At 34.7% G+C, this 12,407-nt stretch overlaps 1 protein-coding gene across 2 annotated transcripts in view; it reads right to left on the bottom strand.

Annotated features, from left to right (window-relative positions):
- The window catches only part of LOC150104901 (uncharacterized), a 196,207-nt gene that overhangs the window by 103,265 nt on the left and 80,535 nt on the right, over positions 1–12,407 (bottom strand). For both annotated transcript variants that reach the window (XM_090395415.1, XM_090395414.1), the window contains one exon: positions 866–918. In XM_090395415.1, coding sequence (XP_090251541.1) covers positions 866–918 — 53 coding nt within the window. The remainder of the gene's footprint in view (positions 1–865; positions 919–12,407) is intronic.

Raw genomic sequence — 12,407 nt, 5'->3', positions numbered from 1 at the left:
ATGTGATTCTGTTAAATTGAAACTCCATAGGTTTATTAAAAATTCATTAAAAATATAAATAACTATCTCTTAAAAAATTGCAGGGCTTGAAAAATTTATAATTTTTTAACTTGTCATTTGTAGTTCAGAAAATTCAAATCAAAATGTGTAAAGTGCATTAAAATACCTAGTCACAGACTAGCTAGCGCACCAATGTATTTTTTTCAAACCCTGCATTTTACTTAATGAGATCTGCTACTTACTACAAGAATGTACAATACAGATCTGTACCAAATTCCTGTTGGTCATTTTTCTGCTGCCAAATGGCTGATGAGGGGAAGCACAAAATTACCAGAGGCAGACAGATACAACAGGCCGGCTCAGGCAACTGTCTCTTTCTTGGCCGGCTGGGCAATGGATCAAGAGGCTATCTGAGCTTATGAGACCATTCGGAACAGTTGGATGGGGATGAAACAACTTTCGGAACCAAGAGATTGGAACAGTTGTAAGGATCTGAATGGCAAGGCTTTCTTTAGTTAGGAAACACTGGAAAATGGGCACGCTGGCTCATGGAGCAGCATGGCAGAGGATCGGAGGAACAGTTCGGATTCTCCTTGTTCTCTGATTTGGGCAGTCCCAGAATAGTCAAAACCAATTATTAATAAGCATCAAAATTAATTAATTCTGAAGTGTTATCTTTAAAGTTGAAACTAATTTTTAGCATTATCATAGGAGTATAAAATAAAGTTTAATTTACTAACAGAAATAGCAAAATATTCCTAGCTAATTATAATACATTTCAAGGCAAAGGTAGATATTAAAATTCATGCATATTATAAATTAGTAAATGCTAAAATTATCTAATTAAGAAGTACAAAATATTCACCTCAGCATCTCGTCTGTCATCATAATCCACAAATGCATAAGCCATTCCAGTCCCTAAGTAAGAAGGAATATAATATTGCAATGTTATAGTAATTCTAACAGGAAATATAGATTAATATAAATTAAAACAAAGTATAACATGGCTTGTTAACAGGTTTGCATGTAATTATCCCAATTTCCACACCATTTTCAAATTTGGTCTTTTTATTGCTAATTTTCTTACTGAACTTGTTACAGAAGTTAGTCAATTCAGTTAAAGAGTCCTTATAGTGAATATATTTAGGAGTATAATATAGCATTATCTACATAATGTAAAGAGCTGAGATTAACATTTCCAATTTTGATATCACTCAGACAACTAACTTTTCTTTATACAGGGAAAACCTCACTTAACACGATTAATTAATCCATCAATTGATGCGTGCTAATCGAAATCACATTAAGCAAATACAATAAACAATGGGAATAGTTATAATTCATCAATCACGTAGTGTAAATTTGAAAAAAATTATACAGCTGTATCAGAGGATCATCATAGTTAATAAAAATCGATTGCTTAAATTTTTATTTAATGTCTAAATATTTGGTTTGAGCTATTTTTTTTTGTAAAAAAATTAAGTAAAAATGTTTGACTTGTGCTTGACTTTTTCATCTTGTCATGCAATTTGTGACAGCTGGTGAACGCTTTCGGCAGACTTCGAAACTTCGTTCCATATCAGGATCAGCATCAAACAAAATTTCCTTAGCATGCTCAATGCAATTGAAAACTAGCTCAAGTTCTTTTGCAAGTTAGCTTCTTAGTCGTAACATTCTCTTCTTGTTCGCACTCATTATCTTCTTCTTCATATGCATGCTGTTCTTCTAGTTGAAGGAGATCATTCCCACTTACCTGTTCTAAATGAGAATCGAGCAAGTTTCTCACATCTTCCTTATCCAGCTCATTAAATCCAAGTTCTTTTCCAATTGTACTGATTTCTTGAATAATGTTATCAGCTGGATTATTAAAACCAATGAAGTCATTTGTACAGTAAGGTAAGACCTTCTGCCACATGGCTCTCATATTGTTGGTGGTGATTTCCTCCCATGCTTAATGAATATTTTCTACTGCTTGCTTGATATCGGATTTTTTCCAAAACTCAGGTAAAGAAATTGCCTTCTCTCTACTTGTTGCTTCAAGGGCCTGGGCAAAGGTTCTACAGAGGTAGTATGCTTTACACAATGATATGACGCCCTTGGTCCATCGGCTGAAGTAAAGCAGTTGTATTTCGGGTCAAAAATAACAATCTTCACATTTTTATTAAGATCATCAAAACCCCTAGGATGTCCAGGAGCATTATCCAATAACAAAAGGGTTTTAAAGGTAAGATTATTTTTCTTGCAGTAATCTGCAACCGAAGGACAAAAGTAACAGTTGAACCACTCCTCAAAAGAAGTTTTGGTCACCCAAGGCTTCTTTTATTTGATTTTCAAATTACTGGCAATTTTTGTTGGTTACATCCTCTTAATGATCTTGGATTTTGTGCATGATAAACTAACATAAGCTTGAGTTTAAAGTCGTCTTCTGCATTGCCTCCTAATAAAAGCATAACAAGATTGTAGATACTTTGTATACTGGTTGAGATGCTTCAGTTTTAGCTAAGAAAGTTTTTGTTATATAGGCTTCCAAAAGAGACCAGTTTCGTCGATGTTGAATATTTGACGATCGTCTCACCCTCCTGAATTATCAGGAAACTTGGCTGCAGAATCTTTATCAGCACTAGCAGATTCCCCAGTTACTCTTACGTTATGCAGTCCAGCTTGATTTTTAAAAAGGTCAAACTAGCCTAAACTAGCAGTAAAGCCTTCACATTCCTCTTGAAATTTGGTCTCTTTCAATTATGTTAAAATATGGAGAGCTTTTGCCTGAATATTCCCTGTACTAAGAAGTATTCTTTTTTGATTACAATCATCAATCCAGAGTGATAGAAGATGTTCCACCTAAATCATTAAATGGCTTCTATTTCGAATGATCTGCAAGCTTAAAGAAGTAGTAGCAACTTTTCCTTGTTCTTTGTATTCTTTGCTCCTCACACAATCATTGTATTACTAGCACCACTTTCATGTCTCTTAATGAACCTCAGCTTTTCCTCTGATGAAATTACTTTGCTTCTCTTTTTTTTTTTTTTTTTTTATTGCTGCTGCTTTCTTTATCAGTCTTTCTCTTTTCCATATCAGGGGTTTCTAAATTATGCAGGACAGCCACTGTGAAACTTTATACTCCTCCCCACCCCCCACATTTAGCATTTCGAGTCAAATATATTTTCTAACTCTCTTTTGTACTGTTTCATATTCCTTTTGAATATTTTCTGCTTACTTCATTTAACAATCTTAGAAAATACTGAAGGCTAGTTATTGGCTTGGTTGGCTTAGTAGTCAATGCATTTCCTCTCCACCCAACATATACAAATTTTGAATCCAGCCAGAGGAAAGAACTTCATAACAAAAGAACCTACTACCCAAAACATAATCACCCTAAGAGAATAAGAGAAGATACAGAAGAACTGCAGTTCATTACAGAAGATCACAATCCAAACAAATAACTTTGGGAGGGGGGGCAGATCTCAGACATTCTTAATACAGTGGTTATGGCCTTTTATATTACTCCATATGATTTGAAAAGTCTAAGATATAAGCAAAAAAAAACTGTCCACTGAAGAAATGTTGACGCTGTAGAAAAGTCATAGAAAACACTGTCTGCACAAATATAAATTATTAATAGTCAACATCAGAATCCTTAATGTTAGATGTTTTTAAACTGAACATGAAACAATCCTACATTCCTTAGTTTTCAAGAAACCTATTTCTTCTGTTATCAATATATAAATACCTTCTCCAAGAAATTTCTAGTAAGTTACTCAGAGTGATGGTGATCTGTTCTTGAAGTAATAGAAAGCTAGCACACCTGTAGATTGAAGAGCTTAACAAAGTAGTTTTCCTCCAATTGCCTCACATTCCTCTTAATATACAAATTCTAGTGATGCTATTACTTATATCCAGGACACCTCAGAAAAAACAGCCTGAACTTGAAAGAAATACCTCTGCACTGCCTTCAAACCTCATTTCAAACTAGCTGCCCTTACATCTCCTAAGGATCCACTCCTCACCCTCTCTGTTCCAGGTGTTTATCTTGCAAACTGTCATATTATGGATAAACAAAGATCAACCAACATCTGCCACCACGACTATAGTCAATCAGGTCTAGGTGACCATGCCTTGGTGTGTGTGTGCACAGAATCAAATGGGAAAAAAACTACTATGCTTAATCATAGTAAATATAAACTTCAAAGACTTCTAGAATCTGGTGGTATACTTTGCTATTGATAACTGAATTTTTTTAAAGAAATTACAACATAGACTAATATATTAACTAAAATAATTTAATACCTCCAATATTTTGGCAAAATCAAATTGCCATCATCAGGAAACAAATATAAGATATGTGCACACAGGCACTACACTAAATAAGGATGCTGAAGCATGTAAACTGAGAGTAAGTCTAAAAACCGAATAGCACCCTTGGTGGACTAAATTAGGTGTCCTTGGCTGTTATTAGGAAGAAGTATGAAAGATGAGAGCTTCCCAAATTTAAGGTAGTTTCATGCAACCGAATTTGTTGAGGTTAGATGTTATGGTAGTTTCTTAAGACAGAAGCAGATTCAAGGAAAAGTCTTTCATATTTATATTTGCTGCGATGGAGTAGAGTGGCCTTCTTTCAGCATATCCGATGGCAGGTATCCAAAGCATGGTCAGCAAATCCTGAGTGGCTGTAGTGGAAATGGATATAATCCATTAAGTTCAGGAATTCTGATGTTGGCTGCCTGCCTGCCTCTACAACTGACCTCATAAACACCTGGCAAGTCTAAGGACTTGTGGCTAGTATTTGGCAGAGTAGATAAAATCAACTTAATCTAAATAAATATGGTTATGTTAAACTTTCCAAGATTTGTAACACATTAATTCTTAGACCTGCTGCCCAAGAGATAAGGCTAGAAATTCCTGACAGCAATTTGATGACAATACACCCTCAAGGGGTATACAGGTATGATAGTACTAAATGAACAACTTACATCATTACTAACTTCCTATCAACAATTTTCTTCCAAATCAATCTGTTATTTGTGAAGACTCCAAATAACAGATTTGGAGTATCTGTTATTTGGATAGAAATCTTATATTTCTATCTTCTAAGGCACTTTTTACTGTATCAATCTACCTATATCTTGGTCTTCCTCTGGATCTTTTTTCTGCCAACCTGGTAGAGAACACCTGTTTTACTAATCTTTCCTCTCCCATTCTGTTTGTGAATGTGACTACCTGAGATTAGGTCTGCTAACAATGTCAAGTTCTTTCCTAATATCCTCATTTTTAATATGATATTGCTATTGATGCCAACTGTTCACATCCTTAATCTTTCTCAGGACTCTCATATTTATGATCTCTAGTCTTTGGTCAAGTGTTTTATTTGTAACACAGCTCTCAGATCCATAAGTTAAAATTGGTTTGAACACTTGTCTTATATACGGCTAATTTAGTGTTTTGACTAATTCCTCTCTTATTCCATATAAATTTATTCAATTGAATTCCTACCATTCCAGATTTGTTGATTCTATTGTCTACTTCCATATTTAATTTACCTTCTTCACTAAAAATTGTGCCTAAATAGGTGAAATGTTTTACTTGTTCTATAGGTTCTCTATTCATAATGCAGTTGATATTTTCAATGCTTCTACCTAAATAGGTAATATCAAATTTATTACAAGTTATTCAATTAAGTCAGGGAATCTTGAAGACTTGTACTAGATTTATTTAAAATTATAACATCATCTGCATAAAGTAAAGGGCTGAGATTAACATCTCCAATTTTAATATCAGGTTTAATACCACTTTCCTTCATAATGTGATCCATATACCATATTTTCCAGTGTATAAGACACACTTTTTACCTTAAAAATTCATCTTAAAAATGGGGTGCTTCTTATATAATGAAGGTAAAGATTGTTTCCTCTTTTCAAAGTCATACGCACTCCCTTTTATGTTCCAAGATCTTTGTAGGCGGTTAATAGTGCAATCGAATTGATGCGTGACCTTCACGTGACTTTTAGCGCTTCATTGGCAAAGAACGGGGAGTCCCTATTCAAGTTTCATAATATCTTATCCGAGTAATTAGTTACCGATGTTTATCAGTATTGAGTTGACGTGTTGAGATATTTTGTGTTCAGTTTTTTATTTCCCCATAGATTTTAGTGATGGAAAAAAACAGGCGACATTCATATACTTCAAGTTAGAAATTGCAGGTTGTAAAATATGCGGAAGAACACGGGAATAGGAAGCTGAAAGACATTTTGGACCTCCGCCTACAGAAAAAGTTTTTTTTTAGGTTTTTTTCCAGAAAATTGTATTAAATTTCTTGGGTGCGTCTTATACATAGGAGCGTCTTATACACCGGAAAATACGGTAAATAATGAGTAACAGAGGGGATAATGTACATCCCTCTTTAACACCAGATTTAACAAACAATCTTCCTGTACTTCCTTCAATTCTAACTGCTGACTTATAACTCAAATAAAGATTAAGTATTGCTTGATTATAATGCCCCAATGACTCCATATAACTGTAGAGTTTTGAATAGCTTTTCTATTGGCACCTTGTCATATGCCTTTTCCAAGTTTTGTAGACTTGGAAAATTTTAATTTCTCAACTATTTGTCGTAAAGTGAAAATCTGATCATGACAGCCTCTATCTGACCTGAATCCAGCTTGTTCTTCACCAAGCTTCTTTTCCACAATCTTTCTCAACCATTTCTCAAGTATACTTGCATAAATCTTACAAGGAACACCCAGTACGGAAATCCCTCTGCAATTCCACATTCAGTTTTATTTCCTTTTTTGTATATGGATACTTATGAGAGCTCTACACCAATTATCTGAAATTCGTTCCTCTGTCCAGGCTTTCTGAACTATGCAGTGCAGCCACTGCAAGACTTCTTTCCTCCATACTTCAGCATTTCTGGTCAAATATCATCTACTCCTGTTGACTTTTCACATTTCAGGCTTTTGATGGCTTTTTCTATTTCAAGTATGAATATGTATTCCTGACTGCATGCCTGTTGAGTGTTTTTTAATCACTGTACTGTCACTGATTGTTCCATTTAGCAATTTTTCGAATTAATTACCTTAAAATCTCTTCAGTTTTCATGTCACCTTTATCATCTCTAATTCCTTTTACAGTACTCTTTCCTCCATTTCTGAGCTCTTTCAACAGCCTCCACAATATTTTGCTGCCACCTTCTCACGACTTTTGTTTAGCTAGTTTTACACACTGTTTAGCTTTCTTACATTTGTCTTTGTGTTCTCTAAGAGCACAAACTGACTTATTCGACAGGAACTTTGATATGCTTCTTCTTTTCCTTCACTGCCTCTTTAACTTCCTGTGTCCAACGAGGAGTTCTGATTTTTCTATCTTTGCAGACAACCTCACTACATGCCACTCTGGCTGAATCAATCAATGTTTTCTTCAGGGCTTGCCACTGAATCTCCATGGTTTGTGTTCTCAAACTCTTTCATTTTTTCTTCAATAATGTTTGTGTATTTTAGACCACAGTTAAGATCCGAGAACTACTCAACTTTTATTTGCTTTAAAAATTTCTTATATGTTCTTTTCAATATGAAATTCAATTTTATCCTGCTCAAGACTAAATGGTGATCACTTCCAATTTCAAATCCTCTGTACATCTAGTGTCCTGCACCAGTGAAAATCAAACATCACTATCAACAATAACACATAGTCAATGAGACTTTTCTTATTCCTTGGCTGTTCTCTCCATGTGAATTTATGCACTTTTTTTTATTATGTTGGAACATTGTCTTAGTAATAACCAGTCAATGTCCTGAGCAGAAATCCAACAGGTATTTGCCATTATTAGATTTGCAATTTTCTTCAAATTTTCCCAAAATATTTTTGTATGTCTGACAATCATTTCCTACTCTATTCAGATGCTCAACAAGGACCAACTTTTTCTTTTTCATTGTGTCAGTTGCTTTCTCTAAAGCTTCAAAATATTCCTCCACTTACACCTTAGTAGAACCTTCTGTGGGACTATAGGCACAAAAAAGTCTCATTGTCCAGTTCCCCATTCTAATATTTGCTCACATCACTCCACTTGATATTGTCTGCCATTCAAGATTAGCCTCATATCTAGTGTTGAATAATGTTAGGGAAAAGGAATATGGCTACTCCTTTTCCCTAACTGCCATTGCCTGAATGTGACATTTTGTATTTATTGCTCAGAAAGATCTCACCAGTTTTTGTCTTTTTTGTTTCAGTCACCCCTATTATGTCAATCTGGTACTTATCCAATTCTTCTGCTAGTTTCATTTCAGGCTTCTTATGTTGATAGTACCAATCTTGAACTCCTGTGATATTGAGTTGGGAGTGTGTTTCAGGATTTGTTCCAGTAGCTGACTTTTTGATCTTATTAAAGGCTTAAACAGCATTTCAGTAACACTAAAGTTGAAAGTGGAATGATGAATGGCACTGAAGAATGGCAAGGAGGTCAGAGTTTAATCCACTTCATTTGACAAATCTTGTGTTCAAACTGGAACGTTTGAACACAAGATTTTTCAAATGAAGAAGAGGAAGAAAGGAAAGAAAAATGTACCAGACTAGTAAAACTATGGATAAGATTCCAAGTTACTGAGTAGGGTTCATTTATATATAAGAGGAAAAACATATGTGGAAATACAGTGCTCTGAGGTACTCCAGCAATGATGCTGAAATGTGAAGAGATAATGGTACACCTTAAAATGATCTTTTATTATATTTACTCTGTAAAAAAATTAGTACTGATTATACTGTCCAAACATCTAATTTCAGATATGTGGGCTGTTTCAAGAGACCTGGAAATGTTGAGAAGGAGAGATGCAAGAGAGTTAACCAAATAAGATTAACCAGTAAGTAGAGAGTAATCTTGTGACATTTTAGTTATAAAGGTAAGTTGTTTAAGAAGCATTACATAATGCAACTGGTGATGTAAGGAAATGAGAGGAATACAATTGACTAATTTGGTGACAGCATCTCAAGATGTGATGTTAAATTTATAAGAAGTATAAGCAAAAATTTCAGCATATCTGCAAGGATTAGATACTGGCAAGAAGGGTGAAATTAAAATAAGAAGCTTGTAAGAGAGGCTAAATGCATTCCTAAGTTTTTTTTTGTTGTTGTTGTTTTTTTTTTGTAGCCAGTATAATAAAAAAGGTGAATGAGCAAATAAATTCTCAAGTTGCTAGACATAGCATCTAGATCTCAGCAAAAAATGATCATGTTTAATGAATATTGCCAAATATTTCATGTTAGGAAGAGGAGAACAATATAAAATACAACAGATGAGTAGCAATATCCATTTAATGTTATCAAGTGCAAGTTTTGCACTTTGGTCAGGAATGCAGGGAAATGCATTCCTGAATTGGAGAAAGAGGACAATGATGAATAATAGTGGATAAGGGCTGAGGTGTAAGGAACACTGTCATCCAGGAATGCTACCAATTATGCTGATGGCTTGTTTCTTTAACATATTTTTCAGTTTTACTATATTACTACTTGAAAAGGTTACCTACTGGGACCACAAAATAAAATGCTGGAACTGCAGTTCAGCTAAGTTAAAATAAAGTATGCAAAGTAAGCTATAAATTCTTGTATTGCATTTATTCCATTAAATGCAACACAAATTCAACTATCCATTAAGTTCCCAATGACTAAGTGATGGGTGCAGGCTATCTTTTTTGCATTTGACCTCAACCTACTTCCCACCTATTTAAATAAATGAAAATTGACATGAAATTGACAACAAAAACAGAGAGGAGTAAGTATGAATTATTCTTTTTGATACTGACCACTACCTACAGAAAAATGCAACCACTCCCAAACAGAGCACTGAAAATACTTTAGTACCAAGGATCAGCATATGTGTGCTGATGAAATTCTATATGGTAGAAAACACAATTTAATAACATTCCTTAATCGAACATGGATATGGACAGCTTTTGGGTCAGTTAAGGGTTTAGTGGTGCAAAAACAGCTAAAGTAATACTATGGAAATGCAGGTCGTAGCAGTATACAAGGAAATAATTATTTAATAAATACATAAAGCAACAGCATGAACATGTATGGAAACGAGTATGTAAAAAAGAACAAGTGCAAAAGAAAGATAAAAACTAAAAACAAAAACAAACAAGGTATTAAAAGTTTAATACAGTAATTACATTCTATAAATAAAAATAATTTATATAATATATACATGATATATATACAGGGTGTTCGGGATAAATTTGACAGTTTCGTAAGGAAAAAGAAAATCTTCTTTGTATCTATTAAATTTAATGAATTGATAAAAAAACATTACAGGCAGAGTTAATTACAATACTATCAACAAGATTTACTCAAAATAACCACCATTAGCATCGATCACAGCTTCAATTCTGCTTCGGAACCTCGAACAAGCTGATGCTACAGTCTCCCTGGGAAGGGCCGCAAAAACTGTTTTAATTTTATCCATTAACTGGGCTTTTGTATTACTGGAAGTGCGATTGGTGTCTTTTTCAACTGCGCCCCATACAAAATAATCCATGGGGTTAAGATCTGGGGAGTTTGGAGGCCAAACATTTGGACTGGTGAAGTCGTAGAAATTTTCAGACAACCATTTTTGACTTTTCCCAGAGGTGTGGCAAGGGGCCAAATCCTGCTGCCATACATACGGCCTACCATTGGCTACCCTTGTTATCCAGGGCTTGACTACAGTTAGCAACTCCACGAACAAAGCCCGAATTCCAATGCCAGGGTTCTTCAACACCTGTTCCTGCAGATTTGCGAGGAATTCTGCTGTACGAACGCAATCAGATCGTCTGCTAGGGATCTTTCTTCTTGCTACATCCTCGTAGTCACCATTGCAAGTCTCTAGTTCATGCCTGATTGTTTTTACTGTATTCAGGGAGCATTGGGCAGCAGTCGTAATATCCTTATTTTGATGGCGGGCACGAATCATCATGATACAAGTTATTCTCTTCCATGATTCAGGTGGGTTCCAGCTATCCATCCTTTCTGACATCTTGTATATGAATGAAGAAGGGTCCAAACTTTTAAATGAAGAGAAGTGTGTGTTAATACATGTAACTTACGGAAAAATATAATTAATTATAAATATGTCAAATTTATCCCGAACACCCTGTATATACAGTGACAGATTTCAATGTTCTGTAAAAAATTTAAAAACAAAAGAAACACTTGATGAATCTAATAAATTCTGCCTGGCTCAGACAGATAATGAATATGATCAAAATAGTGACTCCATTCACATTAATGAAATGAAGGTTAATCTGGTACCACAGACCTCACACAGACCTCTTCCTATTGAGACATCTTCATGTCTCAATAGGAAGGAGTGTATAATATGACTCACCTGGAGAGTGAAGCAAGAACAACTTCCTTTACAGTCCCTGTGTAAACTAAACTACCACAATTTGATTATGGGCTTGATTTGATGGATCTTGGTGGTAGTGTGTCTACTCCATACTGATTGCTGCTAGGATAAAATTCTACCTTATGATCTGCCTGTAATTTGTGTAAAGCGCAGGTAGATGGTGGAAGCTTGAGAAACAAGCTCACCTGGCTGCAGTATCTGAAGCCTTCTTTCCCTTAATCCCAACATAGCTTGGAACCTAACAGAAGCAACTGCATTGATTCTGAATGAATTGTAACTTCAATAACTGAGAGAGAGAGGACATGTTAGATAAGAGAGAGTGACTGAGATATCATGAATCTGTAAGCATACGGTGGGGGGGCTGAAAAGTTCTGATAAATACCTATAACAAAAATGATATTAAAGCAATTGATATAACCACAAGAAAGAACATAAACAACAAACAAAAGAACATATCTTAAAACTCTTTAACCCCCATGTTTTATCAAATTGTAATAATTTGCTCTTTTTCTTTTAGGATATATAAGAAGACATGTCAGAAGTTTTGAAGAATGAAATTATCACACCTTCGTAATACACCTGTGGTAGCATTGCAATCTTAGGTTGTTACATTCTAGTGGGATCTGAGCAGATACATTGTTTGGAAACAGCAGATCTCATTAGAGCATCTAATTTAAGCCACCCATGTAAACTGAAATCAGAATATTCCATTCTATGGGATGCTAACAAATAACAGGAGAGGTGTAATGTTTGGGTAGCCTGCAGAAAGAAAAGCTGCATGGTGATATGTATGAATGTCATGGCAGCAGTGTATTTGATGGCATCTGTGCAATACTGTCTACTGATATTATATTATATTATAGAGATCAATGTTAAAAATCCCATGGATAGCAAAAACGTCCAATAGAGAAGTACTGGAACAAATGGGGAAATCATATGAACTTTTAGATACCATAAAAAGAAAAACTGCATATCTTGGTCACCTACTTTGTAATGGAAAATATAACATACTTCAACTGATTATAAAAGAGAA

The sequence above is a fragment of the Typopeltis vanoorti genome, chromosome 7, assembly GCF_054136105.1.
Source record: "Typopeltis vanoorti isolate ZY-2024b chromosome 7, IOZ_Tvanoo_1.0, whole genome shotgun sequence".
Classification (NCBI taxonomy): domain Eukaryota; kingdom Metazoa; phylum Arthropoda; class Arachnida; order Uropygi; family Thelyphonidae; genus Typopeltis; species Typopeltis vanoorti.
This window is presented reverse-complemented; position numbering and strand designations above follow the sequence as displayed.